Source organism: Phyllosticta capitalensis (genome assembly GCF_038381095.1).
Source record: "Phyllosticta capitalensis strain CBS 128856 chromosome Unknown BKA78scaffold_6, whole genome shotgun sequence".
Taxonomy (NCBI): Eukaryota; Fungi; Ascomycota; class Dothideomycetes; order Botryosphaeriales; family Phyllostictaceae; genus Phyllosticta; species Phyllosticta capitalensis.
This window is the reverse complement of record NW_027117444.1, coordinates 59,877-87,163: the sequence shown is the minus strand read 5'-3', so window position 1 is coordinate 87,163 and position 27,287 is coordinate 59,877. Positions and strand designations below refer to the sequence as shown.

The 27,287-nt window shown below is 56.5% G+C and overlaps 12 protein-coding genes across 12 annotated transcripts; 4 read left to right on the top strand and 8 right to left on the bottom strand.

The window, feature by feature from the left end:
- BKA78DRAFT_296095 (uncharacterized protein) lies at nucleotides 1–663 on the bottom strand (the record flags this gene model as incomplete). The annotated part of the gene is made up of 1 exon (XM_066886567.1): nucleotides 1–663. One exon carries the CDS (start codon nucleotides 661–663, stop codon nucleotides 1–3), a length of 663 nt encoding a protein of 220 aa, XP_066743012.1.
- A 563-nt stretch (nucleotides 664–1,226) lies between these two features.
- On the top strand, nucleotides 1,227–1,902 carry BKA78DRAFT_143712 (uncharacterized protein). The gene has a single exon (XM_066882827.1). The coding sequence runs from the start codon at nucleotides 1,353–1,355 to the stop codon at nucleotides 1,803–1,805; it is 453 nt and encodes a 150-aa protein (XP_066743011.1). The 5' UTR covers nucleotides 1,227–1,352; the 3' UTR covers nucleotides 1,806–1,902.
- Nucleotides 1,903–2,597: 695 nt separating this feature from the next.
- BKA78DRAFT_252826 (pectate lyase-domain-containing protein) lies at nucleotides 2,598–3,470 on the bottom strand (the record flags this gene model as incomplete). Its single annotated transcript, XM_066884765.1, has 3 exons — nucleotides 2,598–2,929; nucleotides 2,986–3,111; nucleotides 3,161–3,470. 3 exons carry the CDS (start codon nucleotides 3,468–3,470, stop codon nucleotides 2,598–2,600), a joined length of 768 nt encoding a protein of 255 aa, XP_066743010.1.
- A 2,380-nt stretch (nucleotides 3,471–5,850) lies between these two features.
- Nucleotides 5,851–8,353, top strand: BKA78DRAFT_353310 (putative alpha-L-fucosidase; the record flags this gene model as incomplete). Its single annotated transcript, XM_066891536.1, has 3 exons — nucleotides 5,851–5,949; nucleotides 5,998–6,933; nucleotides 7,028–8,353. The coding sequence occupies 3 exons, from the start codon at nucleotides 5,851–5,853 to the stop codon at nucleotides 8,351–8,353; spliced, it is 2,361 nt and encodes a 786-aa protein (XP_066743009.1).
- An 82-nt stretch (nucleotides 8,354–8,435) lies between these two features.
- On the top strand, nucleotides 8,436–9,062 carry BKA78DRAFT_143691 (uncharacterized protein). The gene has a single exon (XM_066882825.1). The coding sequence runs from the start codon at nucleotides 8,517–8,519 to the stop codon at nucleotides 9,015–9,017; it is 501 nt and encodes a 166-aa protein (XP_066743008.1). The 5' UTR covers nucleotides 8,436–8,516; the 3' UTR covers nucleotides 9,018–9,062.
- A 3,577-nt stretch (nucleotides 9,063–12,639) lies between these two features.
- Nucleotides 12,640–14,640, bottom strand: BKA78DRAFT_370954 (uncharacterized protein). Its single transcript, XM_066892694.1, has one exon. It carries the CDS (start codon nucleotides 14,349–14,351, stop codon nucleotides 12,834–12,836), a length of 1,518 nt encoding a protein of 505 aa, XP_066743007.1. The 5' UTR covers nucleotides 14,352–14,640; the 3' UTR covers nucleotides 12,640–12,833.
- Nucleotides 14,641–16,886: 2,246 nt separating this feature from the next.
- BKA78DRAFT_143670 (uncharacterized protein) lies at nucleotides 16,887–17,574 on the bottom strand. The gene has a single exon (XM_066882824.1). It carries the CDS (start codon nucleotides 17,517–17,519, stop codon nucleotides 17,043–17,045), a length of 477 nt encoding a protein of 158 aa, XP_066743006.1. The 5' UTR covers nucleotides 17,520–17,574; the 3' UTR covers nucleotides 16,887–17,042.
- A 388-nt stretch (nucleotides 17,575–17,962) lies between these two features.
- Nucleotides 17,963–18,736, bottom strand: BKA78DRAFT_296091 (uncharacterized protein; the record flags this gene model as incomplete). Its single annotated transcript, XM_066886566.1, has 2 exons — nucleotides 17,963–18,298; nucleotides 18,326–18,736. The coding sequence occupies 2 exons, from the start codon at nucleotides 18,734–18,736 to the stop codon at nucleotides 17,963–17,965; spliced, it is 747 nt and encodes a 248-aa protein (XP_066743005.1).
- A 552-nt stretch (nucleotides 18,737–19,288) lies between these two features.
- BKA78DRAFT_315665 (uncharacterized protein) lies at nucleotides 19,289–19,966 on the bottom strand. The gene has a single exon (XM_066888564.1). It carries the CDS (start codon nucleotides 19,835–19,837, stop codon nucleotides 19,616–19,618), a length of 222 nt encoding a protein of 73 aa, XP_066743004.1. The 5' UTR covers nucleotides 19,838–19,966; the 3' UTR covers nucleotides 19,289–19,615.
- Nucleotides 19,967–21,440: 1,474 nt separating this feature from the next.
- BKA78DRAFT_315662 (uncharacterized protein) lies at nucleotides 21,441–22,089 on the bottom strand (the record flags this gene model as incomplete). The annotated part of the gene is made up of 1 exon (XM_066888563.1): nucleotides 21,441–22,089. A coding segment is annotated over exon 1 (539 nt), but the record flags the coding sequence as incomplete, so codon positions are not given.
- Nucleotides 22,090–25,312: 3,223 nt separating this feature from the next.
- Nucleotides 25,313–26,514, top strand: BKA78DRAFT_315658 (uncharacterized protein). The gene has a single exon (XM_066888562.1). The coding sequence runs from the start codon at nucleotides 25,418–25,420 to the stop codon at nucleotides 26,141–26,143; it is 726 nt and encodes a 241-aa protein (XP_066743002.1). The 5' UTR covers nucleotides 25,313–25,417; the 3' UTR covers nucleotides 26,144–26,514.
- Nucleotides 26,254–26,996, bottom strand: BKA78DRAFT_143633 (uncharacterized protein). The gene has a single exon (XM_066882822.1). The coding sequence runs from the start codon at nucleotides 26,812–26,814 to the stop codon at nucleotides 26,365–26,367; it is 450 nt and encodes a 149-aa protein (XP_066743001.1). The 5' UTR covers nucleotides 26,815–26,996; the 3' UTR covers nucleotides 26,254–26,364.
- Between the last annotated feature and the right edge of the window lie 291 nt (nucleotides 26,997–27,287).

Sequence of the window (27,287 nt, the reverse complement as noted above, 5' to 3'; positions counted from 1 at the left end):
CTAGCCCCCGTCGGCGTGCTGCGTCCTATCTGCACGACATGCTTCCTCTTGTGGTTGTTTGTTTGGGCAACGGGACGCGACGGCGTCAGTTGTGCGGTGGTGGCCGGGAGCGGTGGCGAAGCTGCGGAGACTAGAGGGCGGATGTGGGACAGTTGGAAGAGATCGCGAGGGTTCATTGAGGCTGCGACGTTGAGGTGTGGAGTGCGGCGTGGTCGAGGTGGACTGAGGCTGTTGAGCTGTGGGTGAGAGGACAGGCGGCGTGCCTGTCATCGAGGCGGTGCGGTTGAGATGCAGTTGGGACACCAATTCGGTTGAGACAGGACGGGATGCAGTAGAATTGGGGTGGGTGTGGTGGTGATGGTTGGGAGAGGGAAAGAGATGGAAAACCACACAAACGGCGCCGAGACGGCAAGAGAAGCACTTGCCGATGGGCGGCGCGTCACACAACTCCGGTGGCGCTGATCGACTGTGCTGTTCATGTTGTGCAACGGCAGGCAGGTACAGCATGCAACTACAGGACGGACTGCAGCAAGCAGTGCGACCGCAAAGGACATCACGTTGCATCGTGGACGAGTCTGATCCAGTCTTGAGGAGCAAACATCTCCAATGGCGACCGGCGAGCAAGCCGACTCTGGACAAATCGACACATTTCCACGCATCCATTTCTGACTGACTCCTGCCAGCCCATCACCATCAACCAAGCCCCCAGCGTCAAAAGTCAAGACTCGCAAGCCAGCACCCAACCTCTCGGCCTACGGTGCGAGCTGCGGATACGAGGCACAACGACGTCACCCGCCGAGAGATACTATTGTCCTCCTCCCCAGATGTCCGCCGTGAGCTCGGACGTGGGGTCGAAGTACCCCATCCTGAACGGGAAAGGCCCCCTGATGATCCGAGGCGAGCAGGGGGCAGATGGGCGTCGCTGCGCGGCGAGAAGCGCCGCAGCCGTCTATGAAGATCGCTGGCTCGGCTAGAGACTGCTGCTGGCGCAAATGCCGACGGTTGCTTTCGATGTGCGTTGGTAGGAGAGGTGAGGAGATTGGGAGGAAAAAAGGTGCCTGGTGCTGTTGCGCTTCAGATGAAAGAGTAGGACAATGGTGATGGTGACGTTGGAATCGCAAACTCTTCCTCTTCCTCTTCACTCTGATCCCTCCACCGACCATGTACCAAAATACCCTCAGCGTTAAGATTCAAGTCTCCAGGTGCATCGGCTATACCCGCTGTTTAACTTTTGGGACCATCAAACCTTTCGCTACCTTGCGAGTCGCGAGCTGGGCGCCTTTTGAAGCTGTACGAAGGATCAACAGACAACAAGTCGGTACGGACCGAGAAGAAGGTCATCAGTAATCACCATGATGGCTCGCTCCATGACTTGGACTGACTTGACTTGGCTCGGCTGGGAGAGATGGATGCAAGCAAGAAAGCAAGTTTGCCGAAATGTGACGGCGAGAAGAGCGGCCATGGGAGAAACCAAGCAAAGTGCTCGAGGCAAGCATTGGACCAACTGGCAAGAAAAGCTGGCGGCAAAAGCCATCAAAAAACATCATGGATGCAGCTTCCTTCATCCACCGAAGTTGCACCCCGACTTGCCATCCACGAGACGAGTCCATCCGACGGGTGTGATGGCCGTGGACGAAGACCATGCATCCATCCACAAAGCATTCGCACGGCCCACCTCATCCGATGGATTCCAAGCCCAGGACCTACGTCGGTGGCCGACGCCAAGAACAAGACATTTACCAGTACCTATAGGGGATCCACACGTCCGTGCTCGCAGCCAGCTACATGTACCCACCCAGACATAGCTACAACCGGCCAAGGGACGCGCCTATAGAGTGATCAACGCTGATGCTGCCGTTCGCCGTCCACTCGCCATACACCGCCGCCCAACGTGTCATGTCGCGCTGTGCGGCAACTTCCACGCGCCTGACTGGACTACTGGCTGCTATCTCGCTGCGAGCCAAAAGAAGTGCCGAGATGATGGCCCAGCCAACGAGACATGACAGCCGCCGGCCGTTTTCTTGTGCAGAGCTCGCGAGATTGTGACTGGCGGCGGCGCAGCCGGCTGCGAGAATCTGCACTCCTGTCACTCACCAGGTCCCCGCCGCCGCGTGTCTGCGCTGCGCGCCAAGACGTGGTGCCTGGATATCGGACAAGGCTGAAACGGGGGGCGTGTGGCGCGCGGATTTTTTCGGCGACAGGCAGGCAGGCAGGAAGACAGGCCGTTGTCGTGTCAGTGGTGGTGCTTGTGTGAAAGAGGTAATTCCGAAGATGCTGTGGCCTGTGGGTGGTGCTGTGTGCTGGCTGTGTTCCTAAGAGCGGATTGGCAGCGCCAAGCAACGAAAGTAGTGGACTGGCAAACACTTCACAGAAATGCGACGAAATAATGTCCTCAACACTTGGCCAATGTCGGATTTGTCTATTTGCTGTACAGCCTGCCAGACGCCGGGTCTGCAAGTACTCGATACAAAAAACTGTGATAATTATATGCTGATGATGCAACCATTCATTTTCCTCCCTTTCCTTTCTGCGCCCTCGTAGAATCCACCCGAGCAAACATGTCTGATGAAGCGAAGACGAACAAAGCGGCGAGAAGCTTAGCAAGCGCTGACGTCGGAAGTGGCAAACTTGCACGAGGAGCTGGGGCCGGAGCCGGTCGACGAGGGCTCCTCGTCGTTGTTGTCGGTGCCCTTGAACTCCTCGCAGATGGTCTCGACCTGCTTGGCGCACGTGTTGGTGATAGTGGCAGTGTCGCCGTAGTTGGGGTTGATGCCGGCCAGGATGTCGCCGCTGGTGGCAGAGACGCCGTCGATGATGACGTGACGCTCGTACATGGTGTCGCAGTTGCCGCAGCTGCGGTACAGCTTGCCAAAGTCCTCGACCAGGAAGTTGGAGATGCTGATGGTCCCAGCGCCGTTGTGCTGGATGACTACGATTTGAGTCAGTTTGATTGCGAGTGTCTTGAGGTCGTATGTGTGGACTCACCCTTGTCCTCAGCACCCTTGGCACCACCGCCAATGACGTACGCAGTACCGGAAGCCTCCTGGGTCTTGATGGTGAGGGCGTCCTCGCAGACGGCGACCCACCAGACGTTCTTGATGGTGCAGGAACCTAGAGACAGTTAGGTACAAGTTTGGATAGGGGTTGGAAGGGTACATACCGTGGCAGTGGATACCCTCGGTCTGGTCGGCAGCAATGATGACGTTCTGGAGAGTGGCACCGTCCTGGACGTCGAAGACGGCGTCGGAGTCACCACCCTCGGACTGGCCGGAGCAGGAGACACCACGGCCGAAAGCCTTCATGCCACCGTCAAAGGTGCCGGTGACGGTCATGACCTCGGCGAGCTGGCTGGTGCCGGAGGAGGCAGGGAAGCCAGAGGCAGCGCTGGCGGCGCCAGTGACGGCGGGAGTAGGGGTAGGGGTGGTGGGAGTGCGGGCGAGCAGAGTGGGAGCAGCACCGCGAGGGACCATGAAGGCCTCGGAGCCAGCAGCCAGAGCGGCAACAGCCACGGCGAGGGAGCGGATGGAGTATTGCATTTTGGTATGAAAGAAGGAGTGGACAATTGACGATTGTTCAAAGATTGTGGTTTTTGGGAGACAGTCTTGCACAGCAAGAGAATGACAGTTGTAGAGAGTGATGAGGAAGGCCTGGAGACTCGACTTGGTTCGAAAGAGACGGCTCTACTTAAACAATTCCAATCCATCCTTTAGCGAGCCTACGAGAATGGTCACTGCTCCTCCATACGACGTCGTGCAGCATGATGGGGACTAATTGAAACATCGCAAAGGATCAAACAAGTGGAAAGAGCAGTACACGAGCGGCACTTTGAGCGCGGTGGCTGATTTTCCGACTTGGGTAGGACGCTGAGTCGTTCGAGGCTCGCGGTAGGTGGAAGAACCACAGTGATACGCACTCTGAGTGGTCTATTCCGGGGGGTCAGGGCGGGAGTATGACAGCAATTGGTCCCATCCGCCGTTCTTGGCGGCGGCTTGCCAGTGCTGAAGCATTTTCGGAGGACTTGGCATCTCTTGGCCCTCATCAGCACGAAACAGCTGCAGGCGCGGATCATGCGCGGCGGCTATCTCTTCGGGGTCTAGAAAGACCGCAAAGCAGCGACATCAACCTCCCCGCCAAGCCTTTGGCGAGAGATTTTCGATGGCCTTAGCATAACCGAAGTCCCAATGGAGTCGGGAGGGCGCACGGGTGAAGTAAACGGACTGGACGAGATCCACCTCATCTTGTGGGGGACACGCAAAGAGACGCCAGTGATCTTTCCACGCTACAGGCACTCCAGATTCACGGGCTGGCGGCGAGATTCATCGGGGAGAAAAGCGTTTGCACAATTCTCTTGCACGAGTCCAGCATGGTCCCAGATTGTCAGCGTCGTCGGCCAAATTTCCAGGTGGAGGCGCTGAAGTCATTGTCAGCAGTGGAGCGGAAAAACGGTGCCTGAGGTTACGGAGTGCAAGCGAGTTCTGGGCATCACTTCAGGCCAGGGGAAAAACAATGGCCGTTCCGATGAAAATGGAAGCATCAGGGGCAAGACTGGCGAGACTGGCGAGCTGGTGGTGATGTGGACGCGGTCGCCTTGAAACGGATGGCAGTGCAGGTGGAGTGGGACGAAAGAAGAAGAAGAGCAGCAGCGGAGTCGACGAGGCAGACCGCTCGCTTAGCGCCTGCGACTGCCAATGGCGGGACTTCCGCCCTGTTTTCCGACATTCCGAGCGGCCTCGGCCCGCTCCAGCAGCCAAGAGCCGGAAATACCGTGGTTGTGATGACTAAGTGCCGTAACAATCTTGGATTACTACACGTCTAACGCCAGCACGGGATTCAACCGCTACTTCACAGTCAACGAAACCTCGAATATCCAATCATCGACCTGCGACTACGCGATACGAGCATCTGTGAAAAAGTTGGAAAATTTAAAGTAAGCTTACTCAATTGCCGGCCATCAAGCGATGCACAAGTACCGTTCCTGAATGTTTCGCAGCTCGGAAAGTTACCACTAGAGAGGTCTACCTCACCAAGCTCCAACTCTTTTCATCAACCCACTCCATCACCTTCATCCCACTCCTTTCTGAAAGGATAGATCAACCCCATTGTCGCGTACCTTCATGTACCTTCCTACCGTTGCATCCGTCTCGAGTTCACGCCTCCTCGCCTCTTTGACTTCAGCCAGCCGCGCGCCATTAGCGGCTCCGCTATAGCAAACGTCCATCCCCCGCAATACATTTCCAGACGTGATTCACACGTGACTGATGCAATTACTCGTCGTTTTAATGACGACACCTCGCCAATGCGTCATATCAGCCTCAGGCCCGTACTGATAACAGGACGGAATCTCGTCGAGCAAAAACAAGTCTGCTCACTATCTCCGAGCTCTCGCTGTTTTCTCATCATCCACTCATTGTGGTCGCTGGAGCCTCCCTCTTTCTGCCCACAAGCAACGATGGCCATGAACAACCTCCCACTTTGCTAAGCGCGGGAAGACTTTCCCCTCTCCGGCTCAAGACAGACCATCGGGCATCTTTCGCGCCAGCGCGTCTGGAGCGCAGAATTTCGAGAACTCACATTACGAACCCCGCTGCCATCACCGTACATCATGACCTGCCCACGACGTCAGCTTCAAAGGGTAAACAGCACATCTTGAAGGGCGGGGTTGCCCGTCCCCGCTGCGGCACACGGCTCGCCTGTCTCTCCGCCGACACCAGTCTTATCGTGGTAGCGACCTGGCGTTACATTCGGTCGATGATTGATTCGAAGAGTGGGAGTCTCGCAATTGTAAAAGAATGATTGGCATCCGGCGGCAAGATGTGGGCGTTCAAGATTTTCCTGGTTGCTTGCGGCGCCATGTATCTGCGGCTCTACAATCTTTACCTTTGGTCCAGTGCGGTCCTGTCCGCAGCAACGCTAACAAAACAAACGACTGAAGGATGCGGCAGAGACACTGTAAGATGAGCTCCTCTTTCTCAAGAAAACTCGGTTGAAATTTCCAAGGTCGTTCGCGTGCCATTGACCAGGTATCTGAACAACCGTGCCTTTGGAGCCTTTCCCGGTGACGCAAACTTCAATGGCGCCTTTGAGTCCTACAACATCGCCGACCTCGCCGGATACTCTGGGACCTTTACTTCTCCTCAGACAGGAGTGGACTATGACTTTCCGGCATCCAACGTGACGTTCTCCGATAATGTACTTTGTGAAGGGCAAATGATTCCTGTCAAGCCGGACCAGTACTTTAGCGTCCAACTCCTCGTCGCCAGTGATTCTCGGGAAACCATTCTGGCCAACAACTTTACATTCTACTTCTCGGATAACACGACGCTGGAAACGGAGGTCCGGGCTGAGCCATGGTGGGCGTTCCTGACCATGTACAAGGGCGACTTGATCTTCCCGACGCGCTTCATGCAGAACAAGTCAGACTTCAATACGACGCACATCTTCGAGGTGACCAAGGCCGTCAATCCCGCCAAGACGCTCACCGCCGTCGAGCTCCCCGTTACCACAAACATCACCGACGGTCGTATTCATGTCTTTGCCATGTCGCTCAATGTCGTCTCGGGCTTGGTGGTGCAGAATGTTAGGCCCACCCAAAAGAGGATGGAGGGGGACACGGGTGTTCAGATGGTGGAAATCACAATCGGCAACGCTGGTCCCTCGAATGTTCTTGGCGACGGGATCACCATAGCGCTTGAGGCACCCGGAGTCAAGACGGTGCAGGAAGCCAACATCAAGCGTCTCATGCCTGGAGACCAAAAGAGAGTTGAAGTTGCCGTTGTTGCTGACTCGGTTGCGAATCTGACGGCGACGGTCAAAATATCGACTGCCAACGACACAGCCGCCTTTTCGTTCTCGGAACTCGAATTTGGCCTCAAGAATTACACCGAGGACCTGAACAGTCTGACTCTGCACGAGTCTCCAACCTGGTTCAACAAGGTTAGTCTTTTTTGTGTCGTGGTGGTGACTTCTTTGCTCGATTACTCAACCTCCCCTCATCGGCATTGCCGGCTTCCAAGTTGACGACGTGCAGGCGAAATTTGGGATATTCATTCACTGGGGACCATACGCCGTGCCGGGCTGGGGCAATTCGACACCTTACGAAAACTATGCGGAGTGGTATTGGTTCTACACGCATCACCCGGCTGCGGACAAATCTGGGGCTCAAGACTACGCCCTGCGCACGTATGGGCCGGACGTGGTGTACGACGACTTCTTCGTCAACTTCACGGGATCCAAATACGACCCCAAAGAATGGGTTGATCTCTTCGATGCTGCAGGTGCCCAGTACTTTGTCTTTACTTCCAAGCATCACGACGGCTTTTCGATGTTTGATAGCAAGCAAACCTCTGCTCGCAACTCGCTCAACTACGGCCCGAAGCGAGATGTCTTGAAAGAACTCTTCGATGCAGCCAAGAAATACCAGCCGCATCTGCACCGCGGCACCTACTTTTCGCTGCCTGAATGGTACAATCCAGACTTTGGTCCGTACGGCTTCGCGCCGCATGAAGGCGCCGACTCGGTCAGCTGGCCCGGCATCATTGCGCGGAACCCGTTCACAGGCAAAGACGAGCCGTACACCGGGCGACTCCCCATCAACGACTTCATCGAAGACCTCATGGTCCCACAGCAAGAGATTCTGGCCTACGAGTACGAAACAGAAATCATGTGGTGCGACTGCGGTGCGGCAAACGGATCCGCCTACTTCATGTCGCGGTGGTTCAACGAAGCCAACGCGCGCGGCCGCCAAATCACCATCAACGACCGCTGCGGCATCGTGCAGGGCAGCGACTACGGCACGCCCGAGTACCTGACGTTCAGCAGCGTCAGCGCGCGCAAGTGGGAGAGCAACCGCGGCATGGACCCGTACAGCTACGGCTACAACCGCGCGACGCCCGACTCGGACTACATGAACGCGTCGACGGTCGTGCAGTCGCTCGTCGACATGACGTCCAAGAATGGCAACTTTTTGTTGGATGTCGGGCCCAAGGCCGACGGCACCATTGTCGATGCCGAGGTGCAGGCCCTGCGCGGCGCCGGCGTGTGGATCAAGAAGCACTCCGAGGCCATTTTCAACACGACGTACTGGTTCATCACGGCCGAAGGGGGCGAGTCGATCCGTTTCACGCAGACCAACGAGGCGTTTTACATTTTCTTTTTCGAGGAGCCGGCGGCGGGGCAGGACACTGTCATCAACGCGCCGATTCCAGTCATGGAGGGCGACATGGTGAGCGTTTTAGCCGAGGACCTGCAAGTGGAGTGGAGTCGCGTCGAGGGCGGCATCAGCTTCAGCTGGCCCAAGGAAATGGAGGGCAAGGGTGAGTACTGCTGGGTGTTGAAGATTGAGTATGCGGCTTAAGCGTGTGCTCGCTCTACCTCTGTAATGTTTGCATTTGGCGGTGCCATTGGAAAAGGAGGTATGTAATGGGATGAGACGAGCGAGTTGGTTGTCGACAAAAAGTTCAGAGTCGCGCATCCTGTAAGTACAGCTAATCGTGTAGCTCTACCTGTAAACACAGCAAATGTACCGCCATCGCATCATGGTCTTGATACCAGCGCAAGTGCTTGCTTGTCATCGTAATTCAGACTCGGAAAAGCCTCGAAGCATCCATCTCTTTTTCTCTCTTACAAGCCTTTCCACAAACCCGTTGCTACAAGCCACTGCAACATACCTATCGAATGTACGCCATCATCTCAAGATCTGGCGCGCCTCCCACACCGCCACCAACCTACACTTTCGAACGCACCCTATCACGGCCCAGATCTTTCGCAAATGTCTTTCCGACCCAAGCTCCTCGTACCGTCGGCGGTCGGCCAGCGCCAGACTGACCAATCAATCAGGCCAGTGCCGCGACTCCATCCTCGCCCACCTTCTGGATCAAAAGAGGAAAGAGAAAAACAACAGACGGCACGAGCCGGGAAAGGCGGGAAAGTGCCGAAAAAGGACAAAATACCACGCTGCAAAGCTGCACATTTTTCTCGGGTTTCTCCTACAAAATTCTCAATTGTACTTCTGGACTTGATCTTTCAATTCCCGCAGTTTCCACCATCCTTAAGACAGACGACGCACCCCGCCCATCCCCATCACATCACCCAGCAACCTTTCTTTACCTCAGGCATCGATCCATCGGCCCCGCGGCCGGCACCCGCTCTCCGCCCGAGCGCTCTCCCGCTCTCCCGTCAAAGCCTCAAACCTCACAACCCAATCGAGCAGGCGAGCTCCCTCCCTCCCTCCCCGCTCTGCCTCCTGCTTGTCCCGCTTTGTCATCCCTCCTACTTCTCCCGCTCTGCCCGCCCCGCTCCCGCCCCGGCTTCTACACGTCCCCGCCTAATGGAAACACACAACCTTAGCGGTCGGGCAGCTCCCAGATAGACTTTTTGTCGCATCTCGATGCGATGCGCGGCGGGGGGATGCTGCTCCTGCTCGGTCGCCCGGTCGAGCTTCACCGAGTGAACGAGGGTCGACCGGGCGCCGTTGATGAGGAGGGGATTGTACGTGCGGGCGGACGGGTGTTTGCACGGTTTCTGCAGTGCGGTCGGTTGTTGTGGTGTGGGTACAGTAGCAGGAGGTCATGCTTTCAGACAAAGGCGGTAGTGAAGGCGCGGGCGGAGCGGCTCGTGTCGTGTCCGGTGGAGGTAAAGAGGGTGCGCGACGGTTGACAGAACTCCGTGAGTTGCGCCTTTCTTTGGGGTTTTTCCCTGGCGAGGCGCTGGTTTTTTGGTAGGAGAAACACGGAATCGCTTACGCGCTGCTTCTGCTTGCTTCCCTATCTGACCACTCAGCCAAGCAAGCACCCACGCCACGTCCCTCCCTTCTTCACCAACAACATCGACCCCGCCCGTCCTGTCTTCCAGCAGGTTCCGGTCACAGGAGAAAAGAGGAGGCCAGACAGACCGCGAACAGATCATGCGTGGCAGCGCGGAGCGCAGAGCGCCTAGTGCTGTTTGTGGCTTGCGGTTGCGGTTCGTCCCGGCGCTGGTTGGTTGCCCGGAGAGACCGTCACGTGGCGTGTCTTATATCTCGGCCTGAGGTTGGACGATGTCATTGCGACTTGGGATCAGGAGTGAAGTGGACGTCGCTGGATTCCGGGAGCATGGCTTGGGACTTCGTCATGGCCTGCAGGTATTTCTTTTGTGTCGAAGACTCGAAAGGCATGCAAGCGCGGGTGGGTACCTGGGCTGCGCATTCAAGAGAGGCAGATGACGAGCGACTGGACGGACGAAGAAAGACGTTGGAAGTGCAGGAGCCGGTGATTGGGAATGCGGGCAGAAGGAGATGCAAACAGACAGCCGGACGCCATGATGCCTTATTCTCGGGCCCAAGCGCTTCGCCGAGTAGAGGATTGATACTAGGTGGGTGGGTGGCCACAGGAAGGTAGGCCTTGGATCCTCATGTTCACCCACACAGATACTCCACAGCGCTCATCTGAGGTCCGCTCGAGTAGCTGCAGCAATGAGAGAGTGAGGATGAGGAAGATGGCGTGAGACGACCGGTAGCTAGCGGCCTCATGCGTCTGCCATCTCATCATCACCGACTGGATTGAGGAGTTGATGAGGCCACTGATTTCATGCGTCACCGCCCGGCCTACGAGTCCACGACTCCAGTCTCCATCAGACTCCAAGATGCGCTCTTACTTATTCCTCGCCGCTCTGTGCATTGCAAGTCTCTCGCCGCAAATCGACGCGACCAAACCTGCACGATGCATGAGAACTAGACAAAATATGCAACAGCCAAACGCCACAAAAACACGGCGCAAAATTGGGCCAAAAACTTCTTCAAAACTTCAAAAGACTCCCGTCACTTCCCATCCGCTCCCCTCCACCATCCTCACTCTGCCATCACGCCTGCCGGCCATCTGCTCATCTCAAAGCAGCCAGCCAGCGAGCCTTTCGAAGCGTCTAGCGTCATCCAAATCAGAGTTTCCCAGCGGGATCCTCGGACAGTTAGTGAGTGAGTGGCCGCTAGTAGTCAGTTGCCCTGAGCTGCCAACTTGGACGCTGGTTTCGTGTGGTGCGTCAGTAGAATTGGGACGTCGAACGGCTTTGCTTAGGGAAGGAGGTCGTGCTGGCTGGCTGGCTGGTTGGCTGACTTGGAGGTTTCTGGAGTTGGAGTTTGGACAGCGGCCGAGGCGGAGGCCTTTGACCAACTGGCTGGTTGACTGACTGCTGCTTGAAGGAGGAGTTTCGTGAATGTTGCGACGTCGTCATCATCGTCGCCGGCCGGCTGGTTGGAATGGAAGCAAACACATGTACATGGTCAGTCAGCGTGCAGGATGCGTGTCCGTGTTGGAGTCTACGCCGCACGAATAGATGGATGGCATCAAACCCAGTCTCATGGCGCAGGTTTCCAGGTGGCGGCTGCCTCAATGACAGTCTGGAGCAGACCAGAGCTGAGCTGAGCTGAGCATGCTGTTGAAGCAGCATCAGAGCGGCCACAGCGCTGTACGTGTACTGCACCGACAAGGGCAACGGAGACGGAGACGGAGATGCAAATGCATATGGAGATCCAAAGGCTTCGTTCGTTCAAATTCTAAATCAATCTGCTGAAGAATGTTGTCAAAAGACTCCTTCATCCATCCCTCCTAACCACCACCGCGATTCCTCCATCGCTCTAGCAACCTGTCCATCTCCTCGTACACATCGCATCGGCACCATCATCCGCGACCCACGACCTCCTGTTGTTGTAACCATTTCGCTCGCTTTAACGTACAGAATTTCGAAAGAAAAAAAAAAAAAAAAGGGAAGAAAACACAAGTTGAATCTGGATATTTTGTCTGAACCCATCCCATTCCGTTCCGTTCCGCCGACTGCTTTTCCTCCCTGCGCTGAATAGACAAGAAAACGCTCTCTCCGTCCGCTTGTCAGTCATCAGTAGTCGCCGCAAGAGACGCGCCCCAAAAAAAGCAATTTCATAAAACTCCTGTTGCCACAACAGCAGTATCAGCGTGATTCGCCCCCCTGCCACTTGCTGCTCGCTCGCTTGCCCCTGTCTCCCTCGCTCTGCCCCCCTGTGATGATGCACCATTGCATCAACGACGCACGCTGCGCCGTCCATCAAAGCAAAAGAAGCTGGAGCTGGCAGAAAGAGAAAAAGGAAAAAGAAAAGCAAGAAGAGCTATAACCAGGGAAAAGCCCCCAAGAAAGCGAAAGACTTGTTCTAATCCGACAGACCAGGCCGATAAAAGGAAAATAATCTCGTGCGTACCCCGAGGCACGATCGCCGGAAAACTCGCTCTTGCTTCGTTCCATTTCGAATAGCTTCCTTTGCGTCTTTTCGTTCCGTGTCTCAATCTTCTGGAGTTTGGGATTGCAAGGAAAACTGGAGACCGAATTGAACTCTGAAGTTTTGGTGTTGGGATACAGGGTGTGGTGAGGAAAGCTGGCCTAAAAGCCAGGGGAGGGTATCGCTTTTCTTTTCTTTCTTTTTTCTGTTTTCTGTCGATTTTTTGCATTCGCAGCACTGATGGATTGGGCCCGTGGAAATGTCGTCGTCTTCGTCGTCTTTGTTGTCCGTCTTGCTGTACGCTATATTGGGCTGTGTTAATGGAGAGCGAGTAAGCGAGGGGCCGCCGCCGCAGTGGGAGCGCTGTTGGTCGTCTCGTCGCATGTTTCGGCCGGCCCAAGCCGATGGAGATGATGGGCGGAGGTAGGCTCCTTCGCCTTTTTCGATCCACGTATGTGTGCAAAAATCCGTTGTCGACCTGTTGCTGCTGGTGTCTCAACACCAACAAATGCCAGCAGCACCAGCAGCAGCGCCGCAATTCTTCCAGACTTTTCCACAATTTACCCAAGCCGTCACCCAGCCAACAGCGCGCATCCCGTCCGTCGTCTCCATCTCTTCATCGGTCGCCGATGCCGGCCACCGCCGCAGTGACAGCAGCGCCGCTGTTGCCAGCCTTCTTCTTTGCGCCAGCCTTGCCCTTTCCGCCGCCCTTGGCTGCCGTCTTGGCGGATGCGGCCACGCTGGCTCTCCTCTCGGCCTCGATCTCGTGGTCCAGCTCGCGCAGGCGCTTGAGCACAGAGATGACGCGTGGGTTGTCGAGCATGTGCTCCACGACTTGTTGGTCGCGTTCCTGCCAGGCCGCTTCGGCGGCGCACGCCGCGCGGTACTCGGTCATGGAGCTGTAGTTGCAGGGCCCGCCTGCGATTCCGCGGTGCGTAATCTCCTCGAGCTGTTCAGCCAGCTCCGCGCGCGTGGGAGTGTGGGAATGGTAGGCCTGGGCGTGCTTCTTCCATTGCTTGGTGCTGGTGGAGGCCTGGTTCTGCTGGTTGGACTGCTGGAGGGCTTGACGTTGGTGCGGCTGCTTGTTGTGCGCGGTCAAATTCTCTTCCAGCAGAGAGTCGCGCTTTTGCGCATGTTGTTGCTGTGACGCCGGTTTGGCGTGCGGCTTTGCGGCAGCGGCGGGGCCGGTCTTGGCTTTTTTAGACTTGGGCATTTCTTTATCTGCGCTCGACGGCGAGGTGGCCATCTTGCGCTTGTCCGGAGGCTCGCTGTTGTAGCCGAGATTTGGAAATGTCTTGGAATCATTCTTTTTGGACGTCTTGGATACCTTGCGAGAGGCTTCGTCAAACACTGCAGACTGGCGGGCAGGGGTTGGGTCCTTGGAGGTAACGTGACGAGGAGCGTCGCCATTTCCATTCAAAAGGGAAGCGGAGCTGGCGGAAGAGAGTTCTTGCTGTGATGGTGATGTTGAGCGGTTTGCGGTGCGGGAGGCTGCAGGCACACCATTTTGTGCGGGTGGCTGCCTGATGGATTGGTGGTCAAGGCCTTTGGACTTTTTGCGAGGAGGAGCGACATCAGTGACTGGAGCCACGGAATCTTTTCTCTTGCGAGAGGTAGCAAGGCTTGAAGGTGGTGCAGGAGAGCTTGCTGGCGATACGGCAGAGTTTGATCTGTTTGATGAAAAGGCGCTCTCAGAGGCCGTGTTGGAGTTTGAAGTCTCGGAGCCGTCCTTGTAGTGAAAAGGCTGGGACGAGCCAGCGCCAGCGCGCGTGCGACGGCCTCGGGGACCGAGAAAGGTGTTGGTGAAGGAGCTGTGGAGTTCCTTCTCGAGCCTGCTGGCGTTGGGCGGCGGAGCCTCATGCTCGGCGGGATCCACAACAACATACTCCCAGGAGTGCTTTGAGCGTTTTCCAGGTTGAGATTTCATGGGACGGCCGCCTTCGGTGCCGTCCGTGGTGGCACTCTGGATGGACCACGACCGGGGCTTGGGTGATCTGTCGTCAGGCTTCTGAGACATGTTGACGTCTTGCGAGGAATGCTGATGGAGCGGAAGTTCCGGAGAGGCAGAAGACATGGGGTGAGGGTGTTGGTTGGAGTGGAAGTAGGTGAGTAGGGAGTTTTGATGGAAGGTCATGGCTGGGGTAGATGATTTGATGGCGGCGGAGTGAAGTGAAGTCGAGGGTTGTGAAGTGTGTCAGGTGGCGGGCTGTGTTGGTTGGTAGAGGTGAATGCCAAGCGTCGACACACGCGACGCGTCCAAATGGGGGAGCAGAATGTGAACAGGCAGCGACAGTAAGCAGCGCGTCGAGGCAGCGAATGCGCGCTGCGCGATGAGACAGCGAGGCTGCGCAGCGGTTCAATGGGTGGTGTTGTGATGAGGTTGGTGTTGGGTGTTGTTGGTGGCGAGCTGGGGTTGTGCTGTCTGTTCGGTTCGCTTGAGTCGAAGATTCAGGATTCAGGGTTGCTCTCTCTTCTCTTGCTGCTTACGTCAAAGCCCCTAGCTCTACGCGAGGATCCCATCCCGCCCTACCCTCAGCGACACCACAACACCTATTGGCTTCGATGCTTGCGCCCCTTCTTGATCATTGTCATTATTGCCGTTGCTGTATACTGCTTCTCCAGATTCATTTCCCTCCTTGCGCTGGCGTTGCCACTCCTTCCGCTCCCCTTACCATACCCAATATTATTCCGACAACCCCAGATCATCACCATATACGGCCTTGGCTCAACACGAGCATCACGGCTCATCCTGCTCCTCGTCCTCCTCTTTGACCAGACCAAAAGTGTCCGGCCACCGAATTTCAACGGCTTGCTACCTACTCCCTCCGCCCGATGCGATTAGCCGCCCTCGATTGCCACAGCTTTGCTTGTGCCACCGGCTCCACTCCCAGGTTGTATGTACTCTTCAACTCCAGTAATTGCCATCCTCGTGCGAATTCGCTCTGCCGTCCCATCAAGTCACTTGGAAAGCCATTTGCGCCCCGTTGCGCCTGCTTACGCTTAGCGGCCGCCATGTTTGCTCTACGTGATCGACCATCTGCACTTCGCGCCAGGCGCCGACAGTGGCCCGACTGCGCCATCGGCATGGCGCGGAATCATCGCAGACGACTCGATGATGCTCTGGCAGGCTTCTTGCTCCTCGGAATTCAGATAGAGTGTCTCTGGCTCAGATGCGAAACCAGCTCCAGCCCTTGAAACACTTGCCCGTCCTTCTCCGGGGGATACATTTCCGCCCGCGTCATGTCTCGATGCCGATGCGGAAGTGTCTGGGCGGCGTAAAAGAGGTCACTGGAGGCTGCATCTGCGCTACCAAGGCTCGGTGAGACGCCTCTTTGTCGGCGAGCGAATTTGCTGAGCTCGCGATTTGGGGGTTGCTTCGGCCAGACCAGATTCCCGAGCTCAACGGCCATGTGCCACCCTTTGAAGAGCACCGCCACAGCATGATAAGAATCCATTCAACGTAATGGCTTCGCGATGCACAAATGATTCGCGAATGACGATGCCAAAATTCGACTCTTGACACCAATCGATTCGCATCTTTGGCGGGCGGCCAAATCAAGACGGACAGTCCTGCAGCGTCAACAGCTTTAGGGTTTTGCGGCGGACGGCGCTGGAGCCTGGCAAAGAGCTCATGCGCCAATCGCACGATACACGTGGAAACGCAAAACTGTCTGCTTCATCAGTCCAAGGTCGAACCAGTGCATTGTATCTTAGTACAGGCGCAAGTTCCTCACAGAGCTGCATCAGAGCATTGTATGAACGAACGTGTTGCCTCGATCGCGACAACTGAATGCTGCAGGATGACTTGAAGCTTCCGCACTTTTGGCATCCTCCAGCCGTCCACAGATGGCTCATCAGCGGCGATGCAAGAACTGAAAGAGCTGCTTCGAGTCGCATTCGCACTTTCAACCGGCGGCCAATGCGATACAGGCGGTCAGTCCTGCGTCGACAACAAGCGGCGGTTTGCAGAGAACACCATCGACAGGTAGAAGAAGAACACCATGCAACGAATTGCATGACGCAGACGAATCTCCAGAGCAACTGGTGCCTTCGAGAAATCCAGTTGAAAAAGACCTGCACAGTGAGCTGCAACAGCGGCGGGCTGAGCACGACTCACTTCTGAGCTGCATCAGAGTCTTGCAAGCACTCGGCACGCTGATTGTAGCAACACAAACAGCAATAGATGGTCTCGGAAATTCTGTAGGTCAAAGGCTTCGCGGTTTTTTTTCGGACCGATGCATCAACACCATGTCAAGTCGAGCGGGCGGTCTAAGGCTCCCGACTACTCCTGTCGCTCAGTGCTGGGTGCTTCTTGTTTTTTCCTTTCAAGTCTTCATCCTCCATCTGCCTGATCTCCACGTCTTCGCTCTGAAAAGCTGAATGACGCAGCAGCACTGGTGGCTTGTCATGCATCGAGTTGGAGGGTGCGAGGTAGGCAGAGGTGGTGTTCAGATATCCAACTTGAGAAGAAGAGAGCAGCGGGAGAAGATTTCAATAACAGAACGAAAGTAGAAGGACTAACCAGCAGACTGACCCCTCAGACAACAAGCGGCAAAAGCAGCGACGACGGCTTGACAAGCCTCCTTCTCTTCTCTCTTGCTCACTCATCTGCAGCGCAACGCAGTGCTGAAGGCCACAGTGCCGCAGTGCAGAGGGACACAATGCGCCACCTCGTCGCCTCATTCTGTTCCTCAGAAATTCGCATCTCGCCTCATCGCGCGTCGATGCAAATGCACCTCCTTCGCATAGAAAAGCAGAGAAAGACAGACGAGGCGACGTAAGTCGCGATTACGCGATGATGCTCACCTCGCTTGCAGCAGTCGCCTCATCCCCTCATCTCGTTCTGGGCAAGCGACGCAACGCAACGCGACGCGCGGAGTTGCTCATGCGAATGCCTCCTTTCGCGCGAAGTTGTTGTTCCGTTTTCTTTGCATTTGCGGTGGTGGGCGAGGGAGTTGTTTCGTGGAGAGGACGGAAGTGAGTGAGGGGAGGGTAGAGCAGTGCAAGACGGCAAGTGTGGAGGTCGAGATGGGACTGAGTGTGACGGCCCGGGGTGTTTTGCTCGAGTGGAAAAATGAGGGGATGTGAGCGAGACTGTGCCAGGCTTGGAAGATGGCGCAATTAGGTAGGTGCCGCTGAAGGTGGGTTTGCAGAGCGCGAAGGCCGTGAAAGATGGCGCAGATGCCTTGGAGGGGTCTTTCCTTCGAAAGGCTCTTGCCTTCATAGAGTTCTTTCCTTCAAAGGACTCTTTGCAAGGGCTCAAGTCTTCCAACAATTCTCGTCTTCCAAGGTCTCTCGCCATAAAAGAGTCTCCTTCTTGGAAGAAATTCAATTCAAAAAGGCTTCCCAGAGCCGCCGTTCATGAGGCTCCAAGCGATGCTAAAAAGCAGTTTTCTGCCTCAAGGAAATCGACGAGCCGCTAGAACGGTATCCAGGCGCAGATCTGGCGGATTTGCAAGAGAGGGCTGCCTTGATCGAAGGCATGTGTCACTTTGCATTATCGTGTTGCTCGTCTGTTGAAGCACTTCGACTGCTCATTTTCGAAGGCTTTTGGTGTTCTATTCAAGATTTTGGAGGAACAGGGGGCCGTCGCTCCTTGGCTCCATCATTGATGTCGCTCGTTGCAGGCGTGCTCCTCCGTCCTGCCTATTAAGAAGGCTGTCTGACTTCCACCTGTAGTCTTGCTCGCCCTCTGTGCCGATAGATCGACTGTCCGCAGTCGTTCAGTTGTTGAAAGCATCGCTTTCAACTCTCCTTGTTGAGCTTCGCCCCAGCTTCTTCCAAGACCTCGAAGGCACCTTCCCAATCCTTCAGGTCGTCGCCAGATCTGATGACGATTTCAATAGAGTGGTCGATGTCGTCAAACTCGGGAAATGCCTCACACGCCTCCTGGACCGCAACTACGCCGGCGTACAATTTGGTGAAGGCGGCGTGGTGCTCCTCCAGGCCTTCAATCTTCTTCAACTTGGCGACCTGAGCAGCCTTCGTAGCCTGGAGAGCCCTGCTTATGCCTTTGGTCATGCCTTCAACTTTTTCTTTGGATGCCTTTTGGTGGGGATCTTTGTGAGCGACTTGTAGTCTCTTTCAGTTGGGAGAATTGTCAATTACCTTGTTTGCCGCCTTCTTCAGGTCCGCAGGGTCTTCAGTCTTGGGAGAGTCGACACTGTGGCCTTCGTCTTTGTTTTGGGTCCTCTGCATGGTCTCTGAGGAATGATGTTGTACCTCGCTCGACGTAGACTTGGGCCTGGTGATCCTGCGCTTCTTGGGCGGTGGCGATGCCTCGTCGATGCCGGAAGAGTCGTCATGGCTGCCGTGATCTGAGGACTTCTCTGCAGGTTCGACGTTCGGACCGCCTCCTTCGCAGGCCATCTGAGCCACTTGTGAGTAATTTTCTTGACTTGAATACTTTAGGCGAGACTGTACCTTGCCCGATGTTGCAGGGGGCATATTGATCACACGCTCCCGAGTAAGGTCGATGACTTCGATGTAGTTGAGATGCTCTGAACTGGACTCTCGCATACTGGACCTGGCGCAAAAGGTGGCGGGAGGACTGAGTTGAAGAGGTGTGGCAGAGGAAGAGGATGTTACGGCTCTAAGGTGCGAGACCCAAATACGTAGGCAAGCTGTGAGGCCTGGATGGCTGCATAAAAGGCTCTCCGCATTGCTAGACCCTCCAATCCATCTCAATTTCACCCATCTACAACAATTATAGCTGGAAGCTCGGTCCACGCTCTGACTTAGCTTCTTTGCGGTAAGGAGTGCGTATCTACTCTCATCTCTTGAGAATCACAGCCGTTTGAGTTTTGTTATCCTAGAGCTATTTTATTTTAAAGCAAAGCCCCTTCAATGGCAAATTAACTAGCCTCTTGCTCTCTCTCTCTCCTCCCTAAAGAGAGCAACTAACAAGACAACTGCCTCTCTACTACTACGACCAGAATCTTTGGGCTCTATGTTGGGTCGCAAAGTTTTCACACCGCTACAGGCAGATACCCGTCTTGTACTACAGTCCAAGACGAGGAACCCGACACTCATTTGGCGTTACCCTTTTTGTACCATTTCACTTCTCATCCTACTCATTCTCGCCAGCGAGGGTTCTGGCTTTCTTTCATTTAGTGGACTGTTACGGTTCTAGGTAGGACGCCTGGAAATCGACTGCAAAGTCGCTCCTTCTATACCATGTCCGGAGCACACTGCGAGCGCCATTATCTTCAGCCCGCCCGACTCCATCGCAGATTTACAGCATGCGCTCTTCAATTACCGCAACTACTATCAACACATGGCAGGTGCAAGGAATTGCCACAAAGTCTCAAGCCCGCACCCTACACTAAATTCTAACCACAAGGCTCCAAAGGTCGCCATACCTACGCATCACGCTCCGCCCCCGCTTATCAGACGCGATCAACGCAACCCATCCGCAGACGAAAACGGCAAATGCTCACAGCCTTGCCCAGTCTCGTCTCGCCTCGCTCTCCCTTCCTTCCTTCCTGTGCGTGCAGATCGTAAAAACATCGTCTCGCCGGGTGATGAGACGGGCAAGACTCGCCCTCTTTCTCTCTTTCTATCTCCTGCCCTCCACCCCCATTCCGCGCACACACGCGCGCAAAGGCGGGATGAATACATACTCACCGACACACTCACAACTCAAACGCCTTGTACACATGTGCGTCAGCGCGCGGTGCATGCATGCCTCGCCTCGCCTCGCCTCGCCTCCCCTGCTCTCCCCTACCTACCCTCCGCAGCAAGCAGCAAGCACCACGTGCGGTCTGACTCCGAGGAGCCGCCACGACCCGACCCGGCGGGCTGGACGTGGCTTGCTTGCTGCGCTGGCCAGAGGGCTGTAGTGAATGTGGTAGGCGTCTGCCCCGCCTCGAGGCAGGGTTGGTTTGAGGAGGTGGGTGAGTCAAAACGAGTCGAGTCGATTCCACGGCCGCCGTCGACTCGGCATCGATCAGGCAGGGTGCGTTGATAGGATAGGGATGCGGCTACATACGTACATACATACATACATACATACATACAGGCGAGAGAGCGTCAAGCTGAGGCTGAGACTGGGAGGGACGGGGACGGACGGGACGGTGTGAGATGAGATGAGATGGATGATGGACGATGGTAGGTTGATGATGATGGGATGGGAGCTCAGCCGAGCCACCCCCTCCCTCTCGCTCTCTATCGTTGTCCGGCTCCTTCTCGCAGAAGGGAGTGCGCGATTCGTCGCGCCTGTCTGGTATGTTTGATTATTCGTCGTTGGCCGTGGCGGTTGAGTGAGTGATTGAGTGGTGAGTGATTGAATGTTGGATGAGCGAGTACGCAAGCCAAGACAAGGCATGTAGACATCTCACCCAGTGCTCATTGGTTTGTAGGTACGCAACTTGCACTAACACATCCGCGCGCCAGGCTTTCCCCATCTTTCGTCTAGGTCGACAGCACCACAGGGGGGTCCGGTCGCAAAAGAAATTGCAACTCCAAACAAGGCGGCACAGGGTGCTCGAATGCTCCCTGGCACCGTGTTCTCAAACTTGGTTACTTGGCTACGAAGTCGAGATACATGTGTTCAGGAAGTGATCAAGCATCCTGCTCCCTCAAGACCTGGACGTTGGACCTCGTCAACAGATGGCTACAGGGAGCATTCGAGCACCCCGCACCGCCTTGGAGTTGCCGGTCTCGTTTCTTTTGCGGCCTCCCGTGGCGCGGTTTGACCCCATCTCGATATTCTGCTTTGCGCTTGCTTGCGAGAGGAGATGTGCGCACTGTGCGTATATTTTCCCATCTCGTCATCCCGATGCTCTTGAGATCTGCACGCGAAGGAAGCGCAACGCAGCGCACGGAATGAATGGCAAGGCTGTCTGTGGCCATTTGGCCATTTGGCCAGTAGGTACGTGGGAGTAGGGAGCCAGCCCCGTCTGTCTGTGGTTCAGCGGCGCCTGCTCACACGCGCGCGACGGCGCGGCATTCCCAGGCGTGCCTGTCCAATGAGTAGTACCCCAGTCGAGTCAGCCATCCAACGGCCGGCGATGACGTCGAACGAATGAACGAATGAACGAATGGATGGCGCAAGAGGGAGATGGGAGTAGTATGTAGGAGCCTCAGCCTTGCGTGCCCCATGTGTGTTGTGTGGCCCCTCTTTCTCCCTCGGTCCCTCCCTCCCCTACCTTGCCTTGCCTCCCCTACGGAGCATGCTCCCCCGCCTACCCACGTACGTCGCCCACATGTCATATGTCTCAGCAACCCTGGGCGTCGAAGGTTCCATTGCAGAACCTAAGCGAGAAGCGGGAAATTAAAAAAAAAAAAAAAATTGCTGGCATGCCATGACAGGGCTGGGTGGGCTGGGAGGCTGGGACACAGGAATGGACGACTGGAGAGCCAAGCAAGGCAAAGCGCCTGGTATCCCATTTGTCAAAAATGCCAGCCATCCAGCCGTGCGTGTCGTCAGTCGAGCATTCGTGCGTTGCGTTGCGTTGCGTTCCAGGGTTTCGACTTTTGCGGGCGTCGTCTTCCTGTCCCTTCTTGCCAGTAGTGGGAACACGCCGAGGCGAGACGAAACGAAACGATGCAAAACAAGCTCCAGCGGCGGCGGCGTAAACGGCTGGCCAGCAACAGAGCAGCAACGACAACAACAAAAAACAACGACGGCAAACGGCAACAACCGCTGGCCAGTCCACCAGCCCTCCAGCCAGCACAGCAGCCCCGTGCCCCTGGACGGAGAGGCTCCCTCCGTCTGCGTAGACGTGGCCAACAACAACAACCGAACGACCACGATGGCGGCACGCCCACGGGTCCTGCCATGCCCATGCCATAGCGTGCTCAGCCTGGTGGGCTGTACGGCGGCGCGGTGCGGGCCAGCACAGCGCGCTGGGCCAGGCAGGCAGGCAGCTAATGCAGGTACGCCGTGATGCTACCCTATGACGCTGGTGCCGGGCGGGCCGCGTACGCGAGGGAGTCTAGGAGGAACGAGCACCTGGATCCGAGGACCGACAGGTGGGCCAGTAACTACCTTGCGGAGGCGCAACGGCGTAAGGAAGGTCCCGTCGTTGGAACGCGCAAGAGGCTGGTAATTGGCGGCCGTTGCGTTGCGCTTATCGAGTCCGCCGCCGCGGTTGATTGGAGTTGATGCGCATGGGCGGCGAGGTTGCGCGTGACGCACGCGGAGAGAGAGAGAGGGCAAGGAAGCAGGCTTTTTGGAGAGCGAGTGAGCTGGGTAGGTAGCGCCCACGCGCGGGTTCCATGTCTGGAGGCGGCGGGAGGAGGAGGCGGACAGGGCAGGGCAGCTGATGACGGTGGAGGAGGTGGTGGTGATGATGACGATGACGAGAGGATTCGAACGAGTTGAACTGGCCACTCATCACTCGCGTCGCAGCACCTCAGGCGCAAGGTGCTCGCTCGACCTCCCTACGGATGTCGGCCCCGCGCAAGCTGTTGCACAACTAACTGGCTGGCTGGCCGGCTGGCGAAGAACGAAGAGCATTTGGACATGGTGACGGGAGGCTGGGGGAGAGTCGACCTTGGAAGCCGTGTACCCAGGTAGGTATGTAAGCGGCGCTTTTCCAGAAAGAATTCCATCACCGAGCACCAGTAGAAAAGTGAGACTGGCACGACTGGTGACGATGTCTTGTGGGGGCCGAGACCGCGGGGTTTGTCCTGCCAGCATTAGTTAGATTGGCACCCATGTACGCGTCGGAGAATGGAGTATTTCAAGGAACCTTACTTATAGCATTACTGTGCATACCTACGCAAGGTCAAAGGCAACGTCTTTTGTTGTGTGTTGTTGTCAAATTTAGACCGTTGGTCGGACGGGCCAGACAGGGCAAACATGGGACAACAATGTTGACAAAATGGCCGACAAGATTGCAATGTATGTATACAAACGCAACCAACCAACCCTCGGCCTGTGTGACAAACCAAGCCAAGGCTCCTCCTCAGCCCTCATAGCAAACATCATCATTGACCGGTGGGGTGACTGGGTGATTGGGCGGGCCAGGGCACCTCCTCTCGAGCCTCTCCCCGATGCTTCGACGACGTGAGCAGTTTGTTTGTTTGCATCCCACGTCTTCCTTGGCCGGCCAGGCAGCCATCTGCTAACCAAGCCATCGGCTCGACAGCGCGGTAGGTGGTGGCTTCGATCAAGATAACAGCAAAATGTTACGCAGCATCCGCCAACGACGACCTGATGCTCACCTTACGCCTGCTGCTGCCCTGGCAGAAGCAGTCAGTCAAACGTCGTCGGGCGTGGCATCCGCGTAGAATGGGATCCGACCGAGGGTCGCACGGCGTAGGCTCCACGTTCCGTTCTCCCTGCTACGACGTTTCCTCAGAGCAGGCTGTGACAGGGGGCAAGCAGGCAGGGCGGGCCGACGGTGTACCGCAGGATCCATCTGCATCGCATTTTTGGGAGAGCATGTATGTACCTACATACGTAGTTGCTGTTGTTGACGTCGAGGCTACATGGGCATGGCGCAGAGTCATGGCGGCTACCGCAATGGCAGAGAGATCGCCATGCCAGCACATTTGACTCATCGGCGCAGAGGGGATGAAAAAAAAAGTCGGTATACGGAGCCTCCTCTTTCCGGACATGTACGCCTTGCTTGTTGTTTTGCAATGCGCGGAGCAGCGCAGCGCAGCGCAGCGTCGCGGGTTTTTTCTGGGCGCCAGCCACAGCGGACATGCTGAATACGGAAATATGGGTGGAGCAGGGTGAGCTGGCGAATGGGGCTAGCGGTTTAACAAAAGTGGACTCCTTCATCGTAGATTTATGCAAAAGCGCGTCGACTGGTCAATTGCAGAGAGTCGCGGCCGCCTGACTTGATGCAAACTCGCCATGGCGGAACTAGGCGGACGACCTGAGAACTCGGAGGTGGTGGTGGGTGGGCCTCGTGGTGCTGGCAAACAACTGTAATTGTTGCCCCCGCTCCGCTCACGCAGGCGTCGGATGAGTCGAGTCGGTCCATGAGCTTGGTGTTGTTGACGACGCCCGACTAAGGTGGTGGAAGGGTCAGTCGCGTCCCTGTAGGGCTTAGCGCGCCCATGTCAATCGACCCTTTGGGAACATGGCGAGGGTCACGGGCAGGTGGAGCAAACGTGGGGGATCTCCTTCTCCATGAACGGCGTCTTCTCGTCCAGTGGTTTCTTCGTACGAAACAGACGACGGACGGACGGCTGACCGGTGGGATGCGACGAATAGAAAATGGAAAATCGACGTGGACAGACGAGATTCGAACATGGGCAAATCTGGCATGGCAGCGGGCAGGAAGAGGTGGGCCCGGGGAGCAGCACGAGCAGAGGACTCTTGAAAGAGTGCAGGGGGGAATGTAGGTTTTGGCAGGGCTGGGGGCAGCACCGGTGAAGCTGATGGCGCACTCCCCTGGCCTGCAGGCTTGGGGAACACACCAGTCACTGCTGGCGGGCCGTTGGCGAGTCCAGGCCCAGATTGTGGGGAGAGGCCATCAGGTGAAGACGTCGCCGCCCCGGTTTAGTAGACAGCGTGTTCGAGCGAGCCTGTCTCGAGGCCGGCAACTCGGAAGAGACGACGACAACGAGGCGTCAGCGAGCCGAGCCATGACCGTGGCCACGCGACGACGATGGATCCATCCGTGTCGGAAAGGAGCTGCGAGGCGCAGGGTTTGTTGGATGCGGTTTGTGAGTGGAGAATGGGCGGCTGTGTAGGTGTTGTCGTCGTCAATTGTGGTGATTTTGGCGACGGCTACGGCTACGGGGACGGGGCGAGGCGCAGCGGCGTTGGAGCGCCACAGGCCAAGCAGCCACTATTGAGGTCACAGCAGACGATGGCTTGCAGAGAGAGAGGCCAACATGGTGACGGTGTCTGAAAGCAAGCTGATGGCATGCGATGGATGTGCTGCACTCTGCTGCGCTGCGCTGCTCTGCGCGATGCCATGCAATGCGATTGCGCCAACTTGGGTGTTCTTCAGTGCCATGATGATCGGACAGACACGAGCAGGGATTCCTCTCGCTGCCGGGTTGTTGCTGCGGCACCCCGGCCCTCCACAGGCATCCATGCTGACCCTTTTGCACACCTTGTTCCGTACAACCACCCCCAGTACAAAAGCTCCTATATCCTCCGCCCCTTCCGTCCATTTCAACCTCAGTCATCCATCGCCAGTCCAACATCTCCCAATCCAATCCAATCCAAGTCAACTCCACTCAATCCATCCGGTCTACACAGACCCGGTCTGATATACATCCACCACCATGCCTTCGATCCTCCGCCACTCCCTCCTCCCCACCATCGTCCACCCAAAGGCCACCAAGCGGGTCGTGGGCTTTGTTCAGGGCGAGGTTACTGGCGTCACTCGGCCAGCAAATATCGCAGAGAGCTGGGCTCTCTACGACTTTGAGATGCACGCCCGCAGCTGCTCTTCCTGCCGCAACCCATACGCCGTCCACCGCGCCGGCAACCAGCTTTGCGACCAAGGCCACGAGCTGGCACAAGCCGTCGCCAAGTTCCTCTACATGCGCAAGGACGGCGAGACGTACGCCACCACGGATAAGGACTTTCAGGTCGTGCGCGTCGAGATTCAACCCGGCTACGACGAGGCACGATCACTGCTGCGAGCCATCGAGCGCAGCATTCGGCACAAGCGACCACTCCTGTCCATGGACCGCACCTATCCGGTAGCCCCGCGGCTGCCAGAGCGCCCAAAACACCACAAGCACCAGTCGCAAAAGCCGGCCGTCATCCAAGGCGAGTCGGCAGCTCCCGGACCCAGCCCAAAGCGCCGACAACACCATCACAGCTCCTCAACCGTCACCCTCGACGTCAACAACTCCTCTCAACATCCCCACCACAAGCGCGGCACCCTCTACGACGCCGACCTGGCCGAGCAAAAGCGCAACCACGCCAAATACAACGTGCAGGTGCGCGAGCCCTCGAAGCGCGACGTCCGCGAGCACCGGCACGCAGGCTACTACCGATGATGAGGCCGGGGGGTGGCTGGTTGTTGGACTGGAATTCCAAACATTCACACCCACCGCGGGGCGCATGTTTTGATACGTCACCGATGCTCCGCCGATCTTTGATCCCTCATCACCCCTCCCCCGCCGCCAAACGCCAAGCAACCTTGCGCGGCCGCCGCTGTGTTTTGGGGAGGACCCTGAAATCAAACCTTCGACGGGCGAATCACACCCCGCAAACCCTCTCAAACGAGCACCATCCATCCCTGCCGATGCCTGCGGCCCTCGACCGCGTGGTCATCGCTGACGAGCTGGCAAAAATAAAATCCCTGTTTCGTTCCTATCGAGAGCTTCGTAGGGCGGCCTTTTTGGTTTTTTTGCTCGCGCAAGGCATGGATGCCGTGTTCGCACGTACTGGGTACAACGGCCCAACCGAGAACCCAACCTCGACAAATGCGAGACAGGCACATCTGGACCGGACAGGGCATCAAGGCAAGGGCGGCGCCGCTGGTCGGTCGACTCCCTTTTCCATCCGGATGTCTTGGAGGAAAGCTGGTCTTGACGCTTCCCTCTCCTGCCGCGCTTGCATTTTGGTTGCGATGGAACGAGTGTGACGACAAGACTACTTGCTGCTGGGGGGGTTCAAACGGTTCCTGTTTTCCATCAAGGAAACAAGACGGCCGTCTGCGCGTCATGTTTGCAACAGGCCCGGGGGGTGTGTGGTTTCAGTGCGCAGCAGGACTAGCAGTTTAGCTTTTCTTGCTCTGTCTCTAGCTGCTTTTGCGCTCTGCAGACAGCGCAAGAATCAAGCCGAAAAGGCGCTTCAAACATACCCATCCCAATGACACTATTGTCTGGTGACTCCTGAATCTTCTTACTTGCGCGTCGCAGAGCCGCGAGCGAAACTTCTTCCAACTAACACCTAAACTAAATTTTTGCGACGGTGACTAACTTCGACACTTCAAGCCGTCGACACCGTTCAACACCGATCGTCTAACTATCTGCTGGCTGCAGCTAGGAGTACATGCATCTCTGACTCGCGTCCATCTGTCGTGCCACATGGCTGCCTTCACCCACCACATACTCACTGCAGCATTCCTTATCCTTCCTCCATCGTTTTCCATTCCAGCCTTGCGCCGCTCGTCGCACGCCGTCAAACCTCAAACCA